At 41.5% G+C, this 25,095-nt stretch overlaps 1 protein-coding gene across 1 annotated transcript in view; it reads right to left on the reverse strand.

Moving 5' to 3' along the window:
• Nucleotides 1–16,857: 16,857 nt before the first annotated feature.
• Nucleotides 16,858–25,095, reverse strand: part of MYBPH (myosin binding protein H) — a 38,002-nt gene continuing 29,764 nt past the window's right edge. Inside the window, exons 8-10 of the mRNA XM_089518556.1 lie at nucleotides 24,925–25,061; nucleotides 23,480–23,666; nucleotides 16,858–17,098 (exon numbers count right to left, since the gene is read on the reverse strand). Coding sequence (XP_089374682.1) covers nucleotides 17,088–17,098; nucleotides 23,480–23,666; nucleotides 24,925–25,061 — 335 coding nt within the window. The 3' untranslated portion in view covers nucleotides 16,858–17,087. The remainder of the gene's footprint in view (nucleotides 17,099–23,479; nucleotides 23,667–24,924; nucleotides 25,062–25,095) is intronic.

Below are 25,095 nucleotides of genomic sequence, written 5' to 3' on the forward strand. Positions count from 1 at the left end.
AGGTGATATGATAGCCCTGTTTAAATACTTGAAGGGATGCCATATTGAGGAGGGAGCTAACTTGTTTTCTGTTGCTCCAGAGACTAGGACCTGGAACAATGGATGCAAGCTTCAGGAAAAGAGATTCCACCTCAACATTAGGAGGAACCTCCTGACAGTAAGGGCTGTTTGACAGTGGAAGAAACTCCCTCGGAGTTTAGTGGAATCTCCCTCCTTCGAGGTCTTCAAACAGAGGCTGGATGGCCATCTGTCGGGGATGCTTTGATTGAGATTTCCTGCATGGTAGGACTGGATGGCCCTTGCGGTCTCTCCAACTGTATGATTCTATGGTTCTATGGTTCATGGTGTTCATCAAAAAACCCCAAACATTATTGTATAAATCTTTGTGAACCAAATAGCAGGAATTTTTTACTGGTGTTCAATGTCTTTTTGAGTAGGAATGCAAAGCCATGGAGGGGGCCATGTGTGAAAAGTCCTTGGTGACCTGCCTCTAAAGAAATTCAGTGGGTCCGATATTAAGAAACATCACTGAACATGGAGTAAATCCTTAAGCCAGGGCTTATGAGTGCTTGAAGCAATCACAAAAAGCCAAATTCTTGTGTTATTTATTTGTGACACTTCTGTCCAATCTTTCTTGCTAAGCTCCCTAAGTGAAAGGTACTGATTTTATCTTCATCCTCCGTGTATGTATGTATGATACCGTCCAACTTGCAAATGCCCTCAGGCAGATATACAAACAGAAAAACACAAAGCATCATGAAATCATATCCAAAACAAATAAGTCAGCTGATAGGATATCAAAGTGTTGAAAAAATATTAGGATATTAAGTGTCAGTAACCCTGGGGAAATAGATTCTGCTGAGAGAGAATTTGTGACTAGCCCAAGGCCAACCAGTGAATTTCTTAGCTGAGAGGGGACCTGAAACAAGACCTAGCCTTAGCCTATTACCCTTAGGACTACAACTCTCAGAACCCTTTAGTGGCCATACTAGGTGGAGGATTCTGGGAGCTACATTCCCCCAAAATGCAACTTTCTCATGCTCTGCTTTGTCTTCCTTGACTTAGTTCAGTTCATTAATATTTTTTACCACAGTTGGAAACTGCAACTCCTCTGCTCCAGAATAAATCAGGTGGCTCTTCAGTTTTTAGTTTCCAAAGAATGTGGATGAAAAATAAAATTTTAATAGCACTGTTTGGGAGTGCAGTAGCTCCCTAAAAGGCTGGCTTTTGTTTACTTACATTACACCGAGATGCATTTCCTCTTTCATTTTAACAATTTACCGCCAAATGAGTGCTAATATGAAAAGTTTTCCCCCCCATTGTGCTGATAAGCAAGCCTACCTTTGTTTAAACAAAGGCAGAATGAAAATAATCTTTATTTCATTAGCTGCTAGAAAGACAAAGGAAGATGTGAGAAAGGGCTGAGAAAATATTTATTTTTTAAAAAAAATTAGAGAGGTATATGATTGTATAGAGGTGTAGTGTAGTGGTTTGAGCATTGAAGACATCTGGAGACAAAGGTTCGAATCCCTGCACGCCTTGGAAACTCACTGGTGTGATCTCAGGCAAGTCATACTCTCTCAGCCGCAGAGGAAAGCACAGACAAATCTCTAAATACATCCCACCCCAAAAAACACACTATGTGATCGGTTTGTCTTGCTGTTGCTGTTGTGTGCCTTCAAGTTGTTTCTGGCTTATAGCAACCCTAAGGCAAATGTATCATGAGGTTTTTTGGCAATATTTCTTCAGAGGAGGCTTACCATTGCCTTCCCCTGAGCTGAGAGATTGTGACTTACCCAAGGTCACCTAGTAGGTTTCATAGCTGAGCTGGGAAATGAACATTGGTCTACAGAGTTGCAGTCCAACACTCAAACCACTATGCCAACCTGGTTCATAGGTTTGTCTTAGGATCGCCATAAATCAGAAACAACTTGAAAGCACACAACAACAAAATAACTGTAGTCTCAGCCTTAAATTGAAAACCTGTCCTAAACATGTGCTAGAAGAAAACACTGGAAACAGCAGATAGGAATTGGTGAGGGAAAGGCACTCTGCACTTGTTTTTGTGTGCCTTTAAGTCATTTCTGACTTACAGCAACCCTGAAACAAATCTATTGCAGGCTTTTTCTTGGTAAGATTTGTTCAGTTCAGAAGAGGTTTGCCATTGCTTTTCTCTGAGGCTGAAAGAGTGTGACTTACCCAGGGTCACCCAGTGGGTTTTCATGGCCAAGTGGAGTATTGAACTCTTTACTCCAGAATAAGTATTGAACTCTTTACTCCAGAATCCTAATCCAACACCCAAACCACTATGCTACACACTCTGCTCACTTAAAATCTCTACTTCTGTTTTTATAAGCTGGGGTGGGAGGGTGCAGTAGCTCAGTATCCTGGGTGGATAATCTGTGGAAATATTCATTATCTATATTAAGCAAAGAACTGCAAGGCTAGCGCAATATGAGCTTGTGGCAGAAACAAGAGTAATTACTCAATTACACAGCAGTTATTTTCTGCTCATATTTCAGATTTCAGCCTGGTGTTGTATTGAAACACACACACCTGATATGAGTCCTTGGCATAAATTGCATGATGGAAAGAGATAGTTTATCTTTGACAGTGACTGCAGTGAGTAGGTTTTGAGAAAAAGAATTGTAATTTTTGGCAAAGAATTGTTGGAACACGGAAAAAATGAAAATATCAAGATGAAGAGGACAGAAAATATATGTTCCCCCTGGGGACACAATCTGTGCTTAATTTCTAAAGTGATGTTTGAGCTAACATCTGTGACGGGGGGATGCCATCACTCTGTAAACCAGGGATGGTGAATGTGGTATTTGGGTTGCCGCAACAGTCTTAGGCATTTCTGTGGCATCTGCTGCCACCACTGGTTGCAGCTAGAAGCACACTGCTGAATTCTGATAGTGCCACACAACAGCTCTAAATACCCAAAAGGCACTAGATCCCATTTGATCTTGGAAGCTAAGCTGGGTCAACTCTGGTTAGTACTCAGATGGAGAACTGCCAACAAATACCAGGTGCTGTGGGTATCTTTCAGAGGACAGAACTGACAAAAACACCTGAGTATTCCTTGACAAAGAAAACCCCATGAAATTAATGGGAACTCCATAAGTTGACAGGCAACCTGAAGGCACATACATACACACACATCAGAAGGGATGGAAATGCTCTAGGGAAGGAGTCTGCAGAACTCTATGTCAGAGAAAAGCACTCTAGCATTCTTCTGCACTATACAGTTCCTCTTGAATTACAACTGTAGTTTTGAGGACTTGGTGGTGGCTGCTGGTATTTGGCAGTATCAAGAGTCAAATCACCTCATTCTGTTTGGGGGAAGGAAATCAAATATAACCTCCAACTGCCAGTACATTGCAGACCCCTGCTGAAATGCCACTCTTTCCTTCAGTGCTGAATGTGTAGATAATTGCTCAGTGGTGAAGGCAAAACACTCTGGATGTGCTCAGAGCCACTTTTGAAATTGCTACTTTTCTGTTATTGCTATGCCATGGATTCACTGGCTGAAGGTAGTCATGTATTGCCGTACCTGTAAGCTGTAAGATGTGAACAATGTCCTTTGGTACAAATGCAATAGAGTGCATCTGCATGCACTAAATGCTCTTGACTATCTGTGCAGGATGTAGCTTGCCTCACTGATTTTGTTGTCTTGGGGCTCAAACTAGAAATCAAGAGGAATGCATTTTTCTCTCTCCCATACTTGGATTTCTTCAGGGATGCATGAGCAAGGAGAGGTGCAAATTAAGCTTGCATTTACCTTTTGTGATCAATCATACAGCAAACAAAGCAAGACACTATGGAGTTTATCACATGGGAGGAATTTCTCTTAATTTCGAATGAAAAGAAAGTGGGGCCAGAACACATTCACGTGAATTCGCTAGTTCAGCAAATTTATGTGAATCTGCTAGTTCAGCGAATTTACGTGAATTCGAATTGCGTTCGAACTGACTTTCCATTGCCTGAAAATAGCTTGCCATTGCCCAAAATTGCATGTGATCACTTCTCATGCAATAACGTGAAACCCCATGATTGCATTCGGACTGACTTCCCATTGCCCAAAATTGCATGTGGTGGTCTATCACGCAATAATGTTAAACCCCATGATTGTGTTCGGATTGCCATTGGATTATACTTCCAATTTCCCTTGTCTGATAACATCCATAGGTAACGGGAAAACGTGTACTAATACAGACAGATATCTTTCAGCACTTGGGTAAGCACCTTTTGTAAAAATGTGTTTAATGTATGGCTTAATTTGCCTGTCTCGACACAGCTCACTTTCCATTCTCTGAATCTAGAATGTGTTAGTCCTGCCTATTGTCTTCCAAGCCACATGGTTACAGCATTTCCAGACTCCATCTCTACAACTTCCTTCACATATTCATGCATCCATTCATTTATTTCCTTTAAATTGTCAAATGTTGGATGATAGAAATATAGCCACTTTGATGACTGGGAATCATTGGCAGCCATTGGGTTTCCATTGGGTTGGGTGCTTACATAATTTTCAGTAGTGGTACTTTATACATTGCAGAGTGAAGATGAGTTGTGTAGATTTTAGCTCACACTACTTTTTCACTGGTTTTTATTTAGTGGGAGTTTTCAGATGTACAGGCTCCTAGCACTGTCAAGCAAAGCTCGGAAATTTTACTTTTGGAACTACAACTTCCAGCATCCCTTGGGGATTTAAAAAGAATTTCCAAGCTCTGCTCAAGAGATGTGGTGCAGTCAATATATCTTTGTTTTCATAACTGATCATCATATGGGGGCAAGGCAGATAGGAAAAGCAATGGGGAAATGTGGGAGGGTTACAAATGGAAGATGCTGCTGTCTGGGTCCACTCACCCTGTAAAATTTTGTGAATGTGACAAATTACACAATAAAAGCTACCAATAGGCACATCTAGTGTCTTGTTTCTAACTCCAAATGCTTTGTAATTTTATATATAAATGTTTATTAATTTAGAGTGTAGAGAATATGGAGTGAGTTCAACCAATCCAGAAATGTTCGACTTGCATTTGTCAAAAATCTATACTAAGAGCTTTCACCTACGAAGTCTCTGAAACATATGAGCATGGTTCTTCCACCGCCACCATCACCACCTGCCAGTATGCATATTTTCAGTGCCAACATGGTTATGCATCTCCTGGTTCATCAAAGCAGAAAGTATTTGCTGACCCTTCTGCATAGCAGACTAGAGTTTATAGTTTGATGCAGTTGAAAAACTAACAAAAGCGTGGTACAGAGCACCAAAAAGAGGCACCTCCTCGGTGCCTCTCCTTGCTCCGCAGCAGCGCCACAACAGCTCAGCAGCAACCAAATCGTGCAGCGCTACTGCGCAGCAAGAAAGGAGCACACAGAAGCAGCTCCTTTTTTGCGGCACATTTCTGCCACCCCAAAGCACCAGCGATGGTGTGGTGACGTACCAGCAGCGCAGCCCCATTTGGAGGCTGCACTGCTGGCATGTCATGGCTGTGCGCACCATCTGGATGGTGTTGCGCAGCTGCGGCACACCCATGGTGTGCTAGGGTTGCGGGGCATCTGCATGCTCCACTCCCAAGCAACCTTTGCATGTCATGGGCATGCCGCAAAGGGCGTCTGTACCAGGCCAAATGTAGTTTCTCTTCCATAAAATGAAACCAAACTGTTGGGAAATGCCAATGTATGTTGTTATAATTCAGCTGTTGGGACTCTAAATGAAATTATGTGCAAATACTAAGAGAGGGATATTAATCAAATGGGAACATTTTCAGCTCTGGGGGCAGGAGGAAATGCATTCAGACATATTTTCCAATCTTATGCAATGTTTTTCCTTCTCTCTGAAAAGACTGACAAAATCCAGGAACCAAGTGATCCCCCCTTCCTCCAAGCTTGTGTTTACCGGGCTAAGTGGTTTCTAAGATTTCTTTACCCAGAAACTGGCTTCTCTACCACCCTATCCACAGTTCTAAAATAGCATTGGCGGCTATATTTGCATACATATGCATGCAGATGCACAAGATAAATATGGGCATGTGTAATAGCACCTAGTCAACACTCCTACCCTCCTCCTTAGCTTTATTCAGATTGCATATGTGGGAGTGTCAACATGTAGACAAAGGGATGATTGTGCCTGCAGGCTCTGCTTTTCTATCCATGCCATATCCTCAGGTTGCAAACAGAACCTCAGCAGACCAAGATGCAGCCCTCCAAATGTTGTTAGATTGCATCTTCCAGCATTCCTTACCATTAGCTATGCTGACAGTGGCCAATGGACGTTTCAGTCAACAACTTCCAGGGGCTTACATTTTTCCCATTCCTGATGTATTCACTGTACACATGTAGTCCCTGAAAGTGCAGTTTATGAATGAAACAATTTTGTTATTGCTAGAAATAGCACTCAGGAGGCTGCTAGTGGTGTTAAACGTGTTAAAACCACATTTTAACAACACTGAAATTAAAGCATCAAATAAAAACCCAGCCCCATGAAAAAGACAGCAGCAACAAGAAAACTGCAACCACCAGATTAAAACCTACTTTAGCACCACATCAAAGTGTATGCCAAAAGATGGAGTGAATAAAAATATGTGTGCCTTTCGGCAGAATAACAAGAAGAAAGAAGTTAGCCTGGCTTGTCTCTGCAAACTATAATTAATATATAAAAGCAATTCAATTACAAACACATCAGTGAAAAAGAACTAAGTTGACCCATGAGTTAAAACTTGCTTCAGCAAAAAAATCCATATGCTGGGCTGAATAAAAAAACATCCTTTGTGTAATGTAGTGTAATGTAGACTGAGACACAAAAGATCCTGGATCCTGTCCCTACTAGGGGCTTGTCTAGTTAATTAAAATACAGTGGACTCTTGGTATCTGCTGGGGTCTGGTTCCAGGACCCTCCGTGGATACCAAAATCTGTGGGTGCTCATGTCCCATTAAATAAAATGGATAGTAAAAATGTATCCCTTACATAAAATGGCAAAATAAAGGTTTGCCTTTTGGAATTTATATATTATTTGAATATTTTCAAGCTGTGGATGCTTGTATCCATGGATAAAAAAATCCACTGATACAGAAGGCCGACTGTACTCCTCATTCTATGTGATTACAATGTGATCCTGCCACATGTGATTTGGAGAAGTTGGGGGGTGAGGGCAAGAAACTTTGCAAACTCTGCAGAAAAGGGCTTCATAGTTTTTATCAGAGTATCATTGAGTATCCTCAAGGATGTGCATTAACATGTGGCCAGCCATTTGCTTAACATTGGAGTTTAACACACATGACAGATCCCAAGCAGAAACGTGATTTAAAGTGAGAAAAACCTGCAAAAGCAGGTTGTTTTTCACATGACGTTTGGGGTTAACCCGAACAGAAATCAAAAATAAAGCGCAAAAGCTGGTAGTTTTTCAGACAATGTTTGCTTCAAGGAGAAACAACATGACATTAATTCAAATGCAAAATCGACAAAACCTGTTCCTTCAAAAGGGTTGGTTTTTTGACTTTACGTTTGGATTAATGTCACGTTATTTCTCATTGACACAAATGCGTCTGAAAAACAACCCACAAAAGCAGATTTTAAAATCCCGTTTCTGCACGGTATTTAACCAATTTGCCTCCAATTTGCCTCCATGTGATAAAGTCTATTGATTGGCATGTCTGCACATTTTCAGCAGAGGAAAGGTGAATAGATGTGGATAGGTATGAATTTACACAGGAAAGTGAGAACAATTAAACATTGATGGGAATGTGTGAAAATCTGCAGTGAGCTATGAACTTCATCTGAGCAAGTCAATCTCTCTCAGCCTGACCTACCTCATAAGGCTGTTGTAAGGATAGTAGTATAAAATAAACTGGGGAGGGATGATAGCCACATATGCTGCCCTGAGCTCATTGGAGGAAAGGTGAGACATAGATTTAATTAATAAATATTTGCCTACTGGTGGAAGGACCACAAAAATGGCTTCCCTTCGCAAGGAGTTCTAGATTTTGGGACAGCCACTGGGAAGGCCCTCTCTTGTGTTCCCATCAAATGTGATAGTAAGGGAACAGAACACCCCCAAAATCCAGGCAAGCTCATATAGGAAAATGCAGTCTTTTAATCAGCTTGGTCCCAGGTTGAGTCAATTTGGAATCATGCCGGTAATCAGTGTAGCTATTGTAAGATATGAATCACATGGATCCCATGACAGTCCAAAGTCATGGCCCCAAAACTGGACCAGCTCTACTTAGGGAGACAGTTCACAGCCTGCAGTAAATGTGCAGATGGGGTTGGTATTTTTAAGGTCTACAAGCAAGCTAAAGAAATAAGGCTGAAAGACATATTAAAGACTCTGCTGAACAACTACATATAGGACTCTTGGTAACCACTTTCCCACTGTAGTCAGATCTCCAACTCCCCAATGCTTAGCAAGTGTCACCAAATTACAAAAACATTGGAGTTCACCAGGCTAGATCCTGTACATTCCCTCCTGTATTGATATATGGCTACATCTGTCACAGAGAGGAGGGAGGTTAAGGGTAGGCAGTCTTGATTTAACAATGACATTTCAGAAGAGCAAATATAGCTAACACTGTTGCACTGTGTCACCCACCGTTTGTCTGGGAACACTCTGGAGAGGCCAAGGGGGCAGCCCTTCCACATGAAGGAAGCCACCCTAGGGAACGTGCTCCCCCTCCAGAGTTGCCCTCAGGGCATTTGAATTCCACTATGAATACTGTTTATGGAATGTGGCCCTTTGGCTGTGTAAATAACATAGCATTTGGGATCTGCAAAGGTGTTCGGAAGCTTTGAGGGTGGCCTGTCCATAAATTCAATGCTGTTGTTCTCAGCTATTTCTGCCAGATTTCTCTCCCAGGAGGTCACCCTGCAGAGGTGAAGTCCTGAAGGAATTCTACTCTGTTTGGGAATTAGCAGGTCGGGGCCTTCACTCATTACTTCAGCATGTCTGCTGCTCATTTGCCTTCACAAAGAACTCAGGGCCAGATTACAAACTATGTTAAATGCACAGTAGTAGCTATAGACCTTGCTTTCCATCTCTCTTTGTCTGGGCTCTTCCAGGCTGGTTTAAAGTAGCATGACTTTTAGTGATGTACTGTATATACTCATGTATAAGTCTAGAAATTTTAGTCAAAAAATTGACCTCAAAAACCTGGGTTGACTTATCCATGGGTCAATGTAAGTACTGCATTTTAACACACACACACACACACACACACACACACACATATGAGAACTATTCCCTGTCTCTGAATAGAATAGTAAAGCTTAGTCCATGTTGGGCGCACCAAAAAGAAATATGAATCCCCTCTACTCTTTCATCCATCCAGCCTTTAAGATGAGCACAAACAGTTATGCCTGCCAGAATTTTCTAAGTTACAGTGGACCCTTGTTATACGCTGGGGTTTGGTTCCAAGATCCCCCGTGGATAACAAAATCTGTGGATGCTCAAGTCCCATTAAATATAATGGCATAGCAAAATGGTGTCCCTTATAAAAAATGGAAAATCAAGGTTTGATATTTGAAATTTATACTTTTAAAAACATTTTCAAACTGTGTATGCTTGAATCCATGTATAAGAAATCCGTGTATAAGAAATCCGTGTATAGGAAGGGCCAACTGTATTTGGCATAATTTTCCCTTGCATCGTCATTTACATCCTTTGTTACACGCTCCTAAGTTTTACCCTCGATTTATCCACGGGTCATATCAAAATCCATAATTTTGGCCCCCAAACCTGCCCTCAAACCTGACCACAAGGGCCATCCAGTCCAACCCCCCTGCCATGCAGGAGCTCTCAATCAAAGCATACCCGACAGATGGCCATCCAGCCTCTGTTTAAAGATCTCCAATGAAGGAGACTCCACCACTCTGAGGAAGTGAATGGAAAAATGAATCTAACATTAGATACTGAAAGTTTTGTAGCTATGCTGTTTGTGGGTGGTTTTTTTTTAGTATTTGCATATTCGTATTTGGAGCCATTGCAGATTTAAGATTTTAACAGAACCAAATCCTGTAATTCATAAAGAATTAATTTATACATTCTTGTAAGTCCATGCTCTCTCTAACAAAACAGTTTATTATGTGGTGAATATTAAGGTGTCAAAAAGCAGCAGACAATAGTAATAGCTAATGTGGAGTTGAAGGTTTTTATGGCCGGCATCCATAGTTTTTTGTGGGGTTTTCGGCTATGTGGCCATGTTCTAGAAGAGTTTTCTTCCTGACATTTCACCAGCATCTGTGGCTGGCATCTTCAGAGAATGCTTGCCTGGAAAAGAGTTGGGTACATAGCTCCAAAACCCCACAAAAAACAATAGTAATAGCTGTTTTCAAAAATGTGTTGAAGTCAGCTCCACTGTTTCTGTGTCTAATCCTTTCTGAAAACTGGGAGGTCTTTTTATATACTCCTTTTACTGCAGTGATCACTTCAATGGGAGCTTGCACTCAGGAGGGAGATAGGTGTTATGGTGCCATCTGGTGACCAAACTGATGAGGGCAGACTATTCTACAGATGTCTGCATTGAGGACCTGGCACCTGATAAGAATGTAAAGAAGAATGGTTGGTAATAATCATGTTGGGACAAGTCTGACCCTACCATTAGGCAGAGTGAGGTGACTGTCTCAACTACAAATCTGCCTGTTCTGTAAAGGTACCTTACTGTTAGGTTTTGTTTTTGTTTTTTGCTGTAAATTTACTGCCAGGGTTGAGGAAAAGTGATGGTAGGATTTTCTGTCTTAAGGGTCAAAAGCCAAGCTGGCTCTGGGTACTACATTCTTTGGTTGACAGGGGAGGCACCATCTGTTGCTGTGCCTCAGGTAGCCAAATATCTTCAGTCTCATTCACAGTGATCTGGAATGGAGTGATTGTGTACCCTCTGAAGGCAAAGCTCATGAATCATTCAATTGCAGTTCCTGGCATCTTCTGCCATAAGCAAGAATTTATCTTCCACATTTTGTTTTCCTATTGCTAGCCCCAATAATAGTCAATAAGTATCCAATTTATGGTAGTGAGTACAAGGCATGAAGAAGCAGACACAAGTTTTTGTAATATTGCAATAGCTAAATATTTGCACATCTCAGATAAAGAGAAAATAAATTTGTAGAGAAAAGCCATGTATTCTGTTCCCTCCAAGGTGTCTTGATTCTAATGGGTTTTTTATTAACAAAATGGATCACTGGATAAGTGTTTAGGGATGCTCTGCGCTTTCTCAGATGCATGAAGTGTTATTCTGTGGCATGTGGATGCTGTGACATGGGAGACTGTACAGTGAGGCTGAAGCAAAATGTCATACAAAGGACAGTCAGCAAACCACCTTCACCCATTCAGTGAGTCAGATTCTTGTCTGTCTGTTGATTTTGACATTATAGTGACAGAAGTATCTGACCATTTCTTTACCTTTGTCGTCTTACACATAGACAGGTCTCAGAACCATTTCCAGAGAAGCCACTCAGTAGGTTCCTTAGGTAAAGGTAAAGAAATGAATGGCACCCACTTGTAAAATGTCAGCTGATAAATACTAGCTGTGATCATACCTGGGCAGCAATAGCTTGATGATCTTTGCACTCTGACAACCACTTGAGATTACTGCAACTGCAAATGAAGCTACATTTGTAAATGTTTTAGAAACTTCCACTTGTTCAAAATGGAGCTGCTAGGCCAGTGATGGTGAACCTTTTCGAGGCCGAGTGCCCAAACTGCAACTGAAAACCCACTTATTTATTGCAAAGGGCCATGTCACTCTGGGCTTTCTAGTAACAAACTCAGGCAAACTCTGCTGGGGCGACGGCACATGTGCCCACAGAGAGGGCTCTGAGTGCCACCTCTGGCACGCGTGCCATAGGTTCGCCATCACTGTGCTAGGCTACCGAGAGTGGGTGATATGACTGTGTGATCTATTGCTTTTTCATCTAGCTTCCATTGTGTTTGGGTCCAATGCAAAGACTTAGCATTGACCTTTAAAGCTCTGAGGTCCATGTACCTAAAGGAATGTCTTATCCCATATATAGCTTCACAACCCCTTTAGTCATTGTGAGAGGCTCTCTCTCCTCTGAGTGTGTTCATCAAATGTGGCTACTAAAATGAGGACATTCTCAGATGTGGCATCCCATTTATAAAATGTCTTCTGCAGGGAGGCTTGAGTGCACATACACTGGTATGTGCTTTTTTCCAGCATCAATAAAGTAACTTTATCTTCTCCCATCTTTTTAGATTTTAATTATTGTGAGGCCTTGCAAATCTTTACTGTATTGTGGACCATTGTTGGTGTTCTAGCCCTGACAGCCTTTCAGTATAGGGGAAGATAGAAACATCATAAATAAACTAACAAATATGCAACTGTTGAAGCGAAGAAGCAAATGGTGGTAACAAATCCATCTGGTGCATCTAGCAGAGCCAATTTTCAGTAATATCTGTCAAATTAGTTTGTACAAGTTTCCACTGTCTGTACCAAAAAAGAAAAAAGAGGACACTGATCAGAAATTACACACGTTAAGCTAAAAAATAATCTCTTTTATCTGCTGTCTCATAACTGACAATATTCACAAGAGGAACATTTTAGACTAAATTAGCATGCTTTGTGTCATCTTGAAAAACACCCATAATGATGCTGAAGAAAAAAGGGAACTATTGAAATTGTTTTTAAATGCTGTCTAACCCTAAGGTTAAGAAAAAAGGAATACTTGAGAGTGGAGGCTGTTGTATAACAACACCTCCAATTTGACCTACCACCACAAGATTTCTTACACTACTAAGGAGGTATTTCACTAATCACTCAACACTCTTCACTGTAGCCAGCATAGTCAGGAAAACATAGTGCCTCTAGGTCACACCAGAGATTGATGTTTTTTTCTTACACTTCCACAAGCAGAGTTTCTAAAAACCTTGTTTTCAATATCCGCCTAATTATGGCGTGGTACAGATTGCCCAAATGTGCTGTGCTGGCACTGATTTTAGGGAACCGCACAGTCCCTAACCCTAGCACGGTGTGGCAATGTAACAATGGCAGCATCCTGTGTATACAGTTGCTGCCATTGTGACATAAGTGCCATGTGGCACCACATGTCACTTACATTGCAAGTTGGCCATTGGTGCACTCGTGGTGTCCACCCTGCGGCGCAAAAAGAACCTGTTTTTTCCAGGTTCTTTTTCCTCCAGAGGGAAGCTGCACGGTTTGGCGGCTGTGGCTTCCCTTTGGAGGGAATTAGGCTGCCGGCAGGACGCCTTTTTGGGGCGGTCTGTCCCACGCCTATGTTTGTCTTCTGGAAGCAGTACAGCACCCTTGGGAAATGGTTGCTTTCTTCTGTGGGTACTGCTCAGCCACTCTCACTATTTTCTGGCCCTAATTAGTTCACTTCACCCCATTCCATGTAACTACAGAAACCCTATTCTGACATTTACCGTATTTTCCGGTGTATAAGACGACTGGGCATATAAGAAGACCCCCAACTTTTCCAGTTAAAATATAGAGTTTGGGATATACTCGCCGTATAAGACTACCCCTCTTCCAACACACACCAAATAAAAATTTTAAAAATCAGATTTGATTTCAATATGGTAATTTTAATTAAAATGCTTATGGCATGCAGGTACTTAGCAGGAAAACTTGTTGTATGCAAAGCCTGCTTGGATTAGTCAGCTCTCCCTGCCTGCCCAGTGCTCCCTGTCTCCAAGATTTTATTCTACTGTACTTGTGCAGTGCCTCCCTTCCTGCTTTCATATGGTCGCCACATACAGAGGGGATGCGGCCGCAGCCATTTTGAGCTCCCCCCACCATATGCGGTAACCGCAGATTCTCCAGTCCGGCTCGGAAGTTTCAGTCCTATAAGATGACACCCGGCGTATAAGACGACCCCTGACTTTTGAGAAGATTTTCCTGGGTTAAAAAGTAGTCTTATACTCCAGAAAATACAGTAGTTAGTGGACAAACTGAACCTAATGGAGAAGTCAGTGAGTGCTAGCTCCATCTTTTTTCTGTCCCATTCATTGCCCTTCTACACATAAAGGGTGACAAATTGTCTGTTATCTATGGAGAGTCTCACATTTATTGAAACCTTGACTTTTCAGGATTTCAACTCATGTGGAAAGCCTCCATGGACAGTAGAGAGTCTCCACTTCAGACTTGTCTGCTTGTATATGTAATAACAAACATTGATAGAGGAGTCTCTCCCCTTGAGACTCATCCCCCTGAATGGTTCAAGGCTGGCACATTGCTCTGGTCCATATTATAAATAATCACAATTACCAAATACCTGAGCAGGTCAGTGCTGCAACCACAAATACTATCTGGACATATTTGATCTTTTTCTAGTTTTGGCAGCTAAGCAGTGGATTAATCCCTGGATAGGAAATCCCTATGGATCATTATAAATCTTCCAGCAAAGCTAGGAAAGAATCCTGCCTGAGATCCTGAAGTGCCATTGCTGACAATCAGAGCACTGGCCTACTTCTAGATGTTTCATGTAGATGGATGATTGTCTGACTCCACATTAGGGCAGCTTCTTGACTCCTATGTCTTCCAATCTCCAGTGAAAACCAGTTGCTGCTGTGCAATGAAAGGAAGAGCAGCATGTTGGAAAGTACTTTTGCTCTTTGGCTAAAACAGTTTTCCTTGTTTATCTGCCCATTTTTTCCCTCATCCCCAGCCTCCACCTTAGAAGACATGAAACATCTAGCATTATTCTGGCTCATTTCTCTCAGTCATGATGATGGTTGGGGCATATCCAATTCTGAAAGTGTTTCCCATGCATTATTGTGAAAAAAATTATCTACACAATCCACATCTGTTTGTGAAATCCTTTATCAGACTTATTGGCATTAAACCAAAGGCTTTTATATTGGCCATGCAGTGCATATACCCCTATTAGTATATGAGCTCGGTTCAAGTCATCTGCAGAACCTATCATTGAACAGTGATGAGTTAGAGGGTCCTCCCAGGCTCTCCACTAGAATTGTTTTCATTTCAGTGCTAAGTGCACATTTATTTAGAACTGTAATGATGACTGTGTTGCATGACCATGAGTAGAAATATGTAAGTAATAGCTTCATGGTCAGAGGAAACATGGTTGGCAGTGCCTTCATTTCCAAGCTACAGATCCCTTCTAAAAACCACTAAATGAATGTAAATATAAGGTACTGTTCCAGCCCAGTGAGACCAAGAGGGTTTAGGTGGCTTTGATCAGTAAATAATGAACCAAAATACTGCAGTCAGTGTAAGAAATTGGTTCTGGGCACCCAGAACAAGACTCTTAACATGCTCAGTTGGGTGCTTGCTCTCACCTACGTATGGCTCACCACTACAAATGAATGGATTATTTTTTCTCCCCCTCCTTTAAGGACTGACTGCTTCCTTGAAAATGGAATATTGCCACTCCCTCCCATCTTCTCTCTCTCTTATAAATAGGTTCAAGGAAACCTTTCAATCCTGGTTCATATCCTCACATTTCATATATACTCCAGGATGTACTATATGTTTAAACATTTGCCAAAGGAACTGCTTATTAGATTAAGTTTCTTTTAAAATAGCTCTATTTCTCTTGGCTGCATATCATGGAATTCTCTGTTACATTAAAGTGATATTGCAGTTTGCCGTACAGAGCAAGATTTTGCCCATGTGGTTCAAAACTTCTAAGAGGCTCAGCTGTTATGTACTGTTTTGATCTTAAAGAGGAACTATTAGGTCCCTTTTGAAATGCAGTGACTGGAATCCTGTTCATTGATCCCATCTAGAGTATTCAAACAATTGTTGAACAATATATGAGTAAATCCAATTGTTTCAGTGGTTCTACACTAGTTGGGAAAAGGTGGGCCAATGGTAGTTAGCATACTTTAAAAGGGACCCTATCTATTCTTGAGCTCATTCCCACTTACATTTAAACCGGTTGGGATTCTCCTTCACTTCATGTTGGTAAATCGATTCCAAAAGGCCTGTCATTCCCACTATGAAAGTGGATCTTTTCACTGTCCCCTTGTAATCACTTCTTTTTTGGCATGATTGTTGTTCCCACTAGTTTGCACCACTTCAAAATGCATGTCAATCATCTGTGCATCATCAGTGACATAACCGGCAGCCTGGACAGCCAGGGAATTTTATAGATAGATAGATAGATAGATAGATAGATAGATAGATAGATAGATGATTCAATTCGTTGGTTTTGCAACTGCTTGCCTCGCTGATTGCAAGTAGTTGCAAAATCAATTAATCAAATCTACTATAAATTTATTTTTATTTTTTTAAAAAAAGATCATACACCCATAGGTCACACTACAAACACAAAGGTAGCAGTGTGGGGGATGGTGGATCTACCCAAAACTAAGGAGGAATGGTAAACACCCTTCTGCCATTAGTCTCTCCCCTCCAGAATGATGTGACTCAGATCTGTTATCCCCACTTGTTGAACATGCTCCAGAATTGATTCTTTCCAAAATAACCATTAGAAAACTAGTGTCTGGAAAAACTGTTTTTTTGCATTTGCCCACTTTATCATGACCAGATCAGAACTGGTTTCGAATGGGAATGATGGTAATATAAACCAATCAGCAATTCACTTTAAATAATAGTGGGAACGAGCTCTTAGTATTACAGTTTGACCAGACTTTATGGGCAGGAATGTAGGAGAATGTAGGAAATCAGAATATATAAGCCTGTGCCTTGCCTTTCCTTTTGTACCCAACTCCACCCTTCTGCTTTTTCTCCCCTCCCTTTTTGGGTCTTCATATTGATCTGTCTTTATAGATGTATATGTTCTATGTTCCATATGAAGGTTTTTAGATTATAATAATTAATGTGATCTTCAGTTAGGATTCAGAAGATGAATGGACTGAGCATAAAAAGAAGAAGCAGGAGAAGATCTGTATAACAATTTTATATGAAGTCTGTTCACTTCATTTCATTACATCTCTGTTTGTGCATTATATACCAAAATGCAACGGAGCAATGCCAAATGTTACCAGTCTTGTACCAATGTTGTCTCCAATTCCAAACATGGACTCTTTAATATAACATATTTTGGCTGGCATTTAAGTTGGAATGATCTCTAAAGTGCAGTCAAACACACCTTGATCTTCATCCAATTCACTGTGCCATCTTCATTCTGGAACTACAGAAAAACAAGAATTGTTACAACCAAGGTGCAATGTTAGCTTTCATAGCTCTCTTTTTCATGAAATAGATGTCTTTTGTGTCCTGCTAGCACTCTCAGCAGGAGCACATCTGCCATGTACTGTAAAACACGAAGAGAAAAAGACTGAAGCAGCACACTGACTAGCATCTATCAGCCAGTTAACCTGATAGATGTCATGACTCCTCTGCATTTCTGTGGTGAAAACCTGAAGTCTGATATTCAGAATTAAAGTGGCAAGCACTTCAGTTCAATTTCAAAAAATGCCAGTGAGAACTGCATTTTTTGCATATTGGGACTGGAGACATTTGGGAGACAATTGTCATCATTTCCAACACAGCAGACAAAAACTACTCCTTAGCAGAAAACTTCATTTGTACAAAAATACTTCTTTATAGGTTCCACAAGAACAAAATGTAAAACACATACAGATAATTAGACCCAACCCTTTAAAAATTTCAAACCTTAAAATCAGCTGACTCAGAATGGTGTTTAGAAGACAGTGCACTATATTTGATACACAATACATTTAAAGGCTCTTGATTCATTGCTTCTGCATCGGATGAGAGGCAAAGCGCCCAAATCCCATGGATATATGGGGTTTAAATCCTGGGAATGTCCAGCAAGAGTTGGATTGTTTTCAGACATGTTGGATGATTTTGACATTAACCCGACATTAACCTGTGCAGAAAGCTGCAACACTGCACTGCTTTTTAACTTGGGGATTTTCCTGAAATTAAAAAGTGATGCGATTTTGTGGCTTTCTGTACTGGTTAATGTCGTGTTAATGCTCAAGTCACATGATGTCATCTGAAAACAATCAAAACGACCAAAAAAGTTGTTCCACAAGCAGGGGGCTGCTATAGAAAAGACCATCTCCCTGGTGGTTATCTCACACACTTTTATATGGCAGAGCACTTGGAGCAGGACTCTGAAGATCTTAAGACTTACCGTACATAGGTACATATGGAAATGAGCACTGTGCAGACCACTCTGAAGGGGCAGCCTGCAGCCACCTTCAGGTGTGCTAGATCAGGGCTGTGGCAACCACACCCCACAACCCTGATCCAGCCTTTCCAGGGCACAAAAAGGAACCACAAAATGTGGCTCCTTTTTGCACCCTGGAAAGGGCATGATAGCCGTGGTGCCCTGGCTCGAAGGAGCTCCTTTGGCGTTGCAACAGGGGAGCACCATGATGCCATGCACCGTGTGGTGCAGTGTGCAGCATCACAGCACTCTGGAGGCAGAGCCAGGGCATGCGTCATGTAGACACTATGCCCCAACTCTGCTCCCAAGCTGGCTCAAGCTGCCGGTCTGCACAGAGCCTGAGTTATCTTGCTTAAGTGGGGGGAGCTATTTTGTGGGCTGAAACCTTCCCCAGTGGTGTAAGATGGGAGGGGGTAATTATTGCAACATCAAATAAGAATTTGTCCATCCCATCCAACAAAATTTTCCCTCAGTCTCCAAATACATCACACCTCAAACTCTAATATTTGCTATGTTTACATTCTCTTGGTAAATTCCTGCCCTTTTTATTTGGATACCTAAAGGTCAAGATGCGTACCCGTAATAGTATTCTTTAAGTGGTCATCTCTTGGCAAGACTAGACAGAGGGGATCTGAGCAGGTTGTGTGGGTTCACAAATGACCACTTGAAGAACCACAGTCACACATTTGAATTTTGCTGTCCTTTAGGCATCCAAAGAAAAGGGGCAGGCAAAGTTACCAAAGAAATCCCTTTTTCTTAGATTATGAAACTTTATTTCTTAACACTCAAGCAAAGTTTTAAGTTGCAGCAATGTGAAAAATGTGAAGACTGAAATCAAATTTCTTTCAGAGGGGTAGAATTTTTATAAGGGACAATGTTCTCATTGCCCTCCTCCCACAGTCAAGAAACTGCCTGAAGTATTTGGGCTGAAAATTTATATTTATAAGAATCCATCTGCCAACTACTGGACGAATACTGATCTTTTTAGATATTATGGTTCATATCCAAGCCAGATCTGAATTTCCTCTGCCATAGAGTAGGTTGGAACAGACAGCATATGGCTGCTGGCCTGGGAGCAGGAACCCTCAATGCCAGCAGCGGGTGAGATTCCTCCAACCTCCTGTACATTTTCCAGCAAGATATATGCTAGGTATCTTGGCAATTTTGGACTTGCACTGAATTGTTTATGCTCAAGAAGGAAGGGAAGCTTGCCCCATCTACTGCCCTCATATTTCTGTACTCTCATTATTTGGGGGACAGGCACTTTTGACATATTCAAACATATTCATATGTTACCATCTGGATCAGTCAGGGACAGACAAAGTGCAGCCTCTGAGCTGCATGTATTTTCCCAAACCTCATTTTTCAGCCTTCTCCACCACCTGTTTACTTTTTTAAAACTGATACTGAAGTTTGTAACTGATGTCCAACACTGCTTGTCCACCTAGAATTAAACTTTACTCCTTTTACACCTGCCTCTCAGTTTTGTCCCTGGTGTCTCCAATGCTTCAGCTGGACCTTGTGAATGAGAAAAGTAAATCTTTTGGTGTATTCAGGTATTCCATTTGTTTGCTTGGGAGCCATGTCTTCTCCAACTGGAAGGGTGGGGAGCTGGGGATCACTTTGCTGAAGCACAGAAATTTGAGCAAGATGACTTATGTGAGAAATAAATTATGGCTTCCCAGGTGGGCTGCAAGTACTACAGATGGTGAAGGCGAATCCACCACTTACAGTTGGTTATCTGCCAAACAATGGTGAAGAAATCAATAGCTGCATAGTGAGGCATAAATTGATTCTCTTAGGGAAATATGGGATTCCAGAGCCTGGAAACATGATCAGGTGCAACACAGTGTATTTCATCTTTTTGATTGCCTGGTTTTCCGACATGAACACACACACTCTCTCTCTCCCTCTGCTAGTTTTTATTATGCTTCCTTTTCTGTGTTGGCTGAATTGTTGATTTGGGACTTGTAGCTATGAGGAAGCCTGGCACCAAGGAAATAAAATCTAAATTACTGTCAACAGATGTATTTCCACCCTCTTCTTGAACACCTCCAAGGAACTGATTCCACATTTTCCCAGCTCATTCTGGTGCTGCACTGATACAATCAGGAGTTCTTAATAATTAATCAAAATCTATTGTCCTCTAAGTAGATAAAATAACTGATGCGGCAGCAAGGCCAGGCACCCATAAACAAGGTGAGCTCCATGAATTAGGCAAAAGATTAGGAAGGAGGGAGGATCATACCTTCCCAACTGCTGCCTGGAAGACAATTCATCTCAACTGAGGCCCCATTCAGACTCACCTACTTGTGCTGGATGGAACTGGGCAGAATCGGGTCCCCCCCTCCCAGATCTCTCCGGAAGCAAGTGTCCACTAAATTTACCTCAGTCAGGGTAATTAAACCCTGAATGCCCTTGCAGCTCTTCCGGAGAGTTCACAGTTGCAGGTACCGGTTTAAAATGAAGTATCCTCTACTGTCAATCAAATTCAGTTCCACTATCGTCAGGGTGACGTTTCCTACAGCCATTGGGCAATCAGAAGTGTGTTCCCCCCTCCTTTTTTAAAAAAAAAAACAGGCGGCAGTATGCACAGATGCTGTCAAATTTAAAAACCTCCAGGTGTGTGTGTGTTGTGTGTATTTGGGTCACTACAGATTATGGATCTTCCCCTGCCTCCTTTTTCAACCCCAAAATGCAATCTAATGCCGTCTCTGCATCCTCCCTCCTTGCGACCCCAGAATGCCTCATACACATACAATAATAATAATAATAACAACAACAACAACAATTCCTCACCCCAAATGGGTTCTCTGCATCCTCTTGCTTTCCCTTAGCCACCCCAGAATTCCTTACAGACAGTAGCAAAAGCATTCTGTGTCAATTTGCCAAATTGAAAGGGAAACATTTGTAACATTTACATTGTAGCATTTGCATATAAAAAATAATTTAGAAAAAAAGCCTTTTGCAAAGTGCCTTGCTGGGAGCAAGGAAATGAAAGGGAAAGTAGCACAAGCAGACACACAATCTATCTATATATGTATTCACCTGTAGCAAAAAGCATGCACATAGTCTGTCAAAAATAAAAATAAATAAAAATAAAAAGAGAGAGAAAGCTGCCTGAGAGAGCGGAGACTTGCTCTATTCCCTGCCCTCCCTCTGACCTGCTCTGAATTGACCCTTTCTCCAGCTCCATCCTCCTGCTCCGTTACCCCCGATCACCCTTTGCACCTTTCCTCCAGCTCCTTTCTCCTCCTCCTCTTGCTCCGTTACCCCCAATCGCCCTTTGCATCCTTCCTCTGGCTCCTTCCTCCTCATCATCTTGCTCCATTACCCCTGATCACCCTTTCCATCCTTCCTCCAGCTCCTTCCTCCTCCTCTTCCGCCTCCATTACCCCTGATCGCCCTTTGCATCCTTCTTCCAGCTCCTTCCTCTTCCTCCTCTGTTATCCCTGATCACCCTTTGCATCCTTCCTCCGGCTCCTTCTTTCTCCTCCTCCTCCTCCTTCTTCTCCAATGAAGGGAAGGAATGTTCTGCCCTCTGCCCTCCCTCTGACCTAAATCCCTCCCCTGAACTTGCCCCAATCATGATCGGGGACAAGTTCATATTCACCAAACCTGTTTTTCCCCCCAAAAGATACAGCTTTTATTCTGCTTTCAAAAGACCCACGCTAAGGGGCATTTGCCCCGGAACAGGTGTGCAAGCCTAATTGTCGCTTGTGAAAGGATCGGGTCCAATATGAACTTCCCATGGTTAATTCGGTTTCTGATCCAGGGTAAAAGGTGGTCTGAATGGCCCCTGAGTTTCTCCAGTCAGAAATGACTGCTGCTACTGCCACCACTGCCTGCTCACTGCAGAGCTCTGCTGCCAATACAAAGCTGCAGAAGGGACATTGCTTGCCTCCTGCTTTACTTTAATGTGTCTTTACTCAAAGTGTAAGGCAAGGTGGCCTTAAAGATGCCTGTACCACCATCTCTTTATCAGCAATCTTGAGAAATACTATTTAAAGCAAATTTAAACATTAAAACTTCATAGTGAGACATGGGGTAAGGATGGTGGTCTGTACTATTATTACTAATGTGATGGTAAAAAAGAAAAAGCTGGGGCAGAAGGCAGGGGTGGGTGGGCCATTATGTCTTAGAATCATGACATCTTCTGGTGGCCATGTGTGGCATATTGCATAAGAGACTGATGATGTTCGTGGCTTAATTTTGCTTTTGCCAGGGGCCTTAGATAACCCTCAATATGGGGGAAATAATACCGGGCAATTTAGAAAAAAGTATGGTGCAAAAGTAAAGCTGTTTTTATTCAGTTTTGCACCATTCTTTTTAAATCACCCCATACTGATCTGTCTTCTAGGACTGCAGCAAAAATGAAATAAAGACATTTTGAAAGGATACCTTTAAAAAAACTATATAAATGCTACACAATATGATTATTAAGCTAACTTGTATCTTATTCTTCTGCTCAAGATAAAAGATTGATAACACTGTAGGGGATGTGGTCCCGTGCCACCCAGGCAGATGGGTTCTTATATGCATTATTTATATGCATTAGTTTTTGTTATTTGATTCTGTCCTATATAACCCTGGAAATCTGTCTTCTAATTGCCTGATTGGGAGGTGCACCCCTGCACAAGGGATCCATTTTCTAGCTGTGATAATTTACAGCATTGGCCCTGGGATGGTCTGGGTAGAAATGATTGTTTAGGGATCGAGTCCTATTATCTACTCTAAAAAGATGCTAGAACCCGTCCATTAAAGGGGCATGATGTTTCCTCTGCCATAAGCTGCTACACTAATTTAGCAGTCATAAAACCTCTCTTATAGTAGTGATACCATTTATTTTTAGTATAAAGCCAATTTCTTGGGAGGAATGGAACTGTAACCAGTTCCAGCTCAGAACACACTGCATCACCAAGCTGCCTCTCTGGATTGGATCACCTTTTGAATTAATGATAATGAAGCATAGTAGAACATGTCGTATCAAATGTGTAACCCCTTCCTATTGTGCTGCATTTCTGAAAGAAGATCCTTTGTATGAAAGGCCATCAGTCCTGGGAACTAGCATTAACAAAGTTTGAAAATGATTATGGGAATGCCCAAGATGGAAATAGATGCCAGCAATCCAAGCAAATGGAAGCCAAAATACCAACCTTGAACTGCTTCTGATAAACACACCCTAGCTGTCAACAACATCTCTACAGGGAACCAAAATATTGAGCCAGTTCATTACAAAATTGTGGCTGGAAATCCCATAGTGACAAACATTTCTCTGGAATTCCCCCACAAGTGTAAACTAGCTCCCTTTGAAAAGTTTGGCAATGGTATCAGAACAGGGAAACCTGAGCAATAGGAACACATATCACATACCTGTTACATTGAGCTTGCAGTCTACAGAGGCTTCTCCAAACGGGTTCACAGCTTTGCAAGTGTAGACCCCACCATCAAAGGGACTGGGCTTGCGAATTTCTAGAGAGCAAACACCTTGGTTTGTGATGGCGAGATATTTGGGATTTTCTCGAATCTCCATTTGGTTTTTCATCCAAATGACTTTGGGCTGAAACAGGATAAAGGGAACAAAACAACAGAAATGAACATATATATATAAGACTGGGGGAAGAAAGCTGCTACTTGATCCAGCTGCATAGCAACTTCCCCCTAGTTAGTGACAAATTTCTAGACAATATCTGCCCTTCATTACTTTTCTTATCCCCCTTAAGATTCAAAACATTACCAATGAATTTCCCAGTGTTGCTACAGACTGTAACAACCATGCAATATTTGCCGATATGGGGTGGAACTCATGCATGTATCATTGTTTATTGTTTAGGAGCATCACTAGCAGGTCTTAGGAAACTGTTGGGCATCCAGGGAGGTAGTATTTCCATTTCTCTCTCTCTCTCTCTCTCTCTCTCACACACACACACACACACACACACACACACACACACACTTTTTTAAAGGGCAGGGGCCCTCTGATGGGAAGAGTGGGTTATTTATAATCACACAACCAATATTATTAAAGTATACTTAGGTTGGGAATATTTGTTCCTTAATATAGAAGCCAAGGTAGTATTTTCAATCCATGCTAGAAATGGGGAAATAAATAGACATGATAAGTAATATAGCTGGGATTACATAGACCAATAATGGCAGAACCAGGAATGCCTCTGTGTTTGGAGCACATTTATTTCAGCACAAGCAAAGATGAGTTCATCTAGGGATTGGAGGGAGCCACATTGACTACAGAGACCAGGTGGAGAATGTGCAGCTCTGCAGTTGGAGTGCAACTCTTGTAAGACCTCACCACTACCTATCCTAGCTGAGAGACTCATGGAAATTGGAACCGAACAACATCAAGAGAGCCACACATTCCTCACCTGCTTGAAGTTCCACTCCTCTAAATACAGATTGCACTGCTTTAAATACTGTAGTGCACTTCTTAGCTCAAAAAAAATGTATGTATTAAAATAATGTTTTAATCTGCATGTTTTGAGATAAAATATATTTTGAAATGTTCGTTTGAAGAAAATCACATATTAACACACATTTAAATGGGAATTTTTATGCAGAATTAAAGAAAGCATTTTGGATTAAAGTGTGAGTAACACAGAATGGACTGATCACATACAAAGGTAACAGAGACTGTAAACAGGCTGATCCATTCACCTGTAATTAACTTATCCCACCATTGTGATGAATGAGGCTGAATGTACTTAAGAAAGTTCCTCAGATTATTCTTCCTGTACTTTCTATGGAACCCCTTCTTACAGAAGAAGGTCATTGTTCATTATTCAAGCTAGAGCAATACTCACCATTGGGAAACCCCGGACAGAACAGACAAGCTGGGTACTATAACCTCGAGTGGTGGTTCTGTCAGTCAGAGGCTGGGTGAACTTTGGAGGTTCAGAGAAATCCCGGCTACTGTACTTCTGTGATTTGCACACAGTTACTAAAACAAGGGGCAAATAGATACATAACTGTAA

The sequence above is a fragment of the Sceloporus occidentalis genome, unplaced genomic scaffold (genome assembly GCF_023333645.1).
Source record: "Sceloporus occidentalis isolate IW3139 unplaced genomic scaffold, rSceOcc1.0.p SCAF_3, whole genome shotgun sequence".
NCBI classification, from domain to species: domain Eukaryota; kingdom Metazoa; phylum Chordata; class Lepidosauria; order Squamata; family Phrynosomatidae; genus Sceloporus; species Sceloporus occidentalis.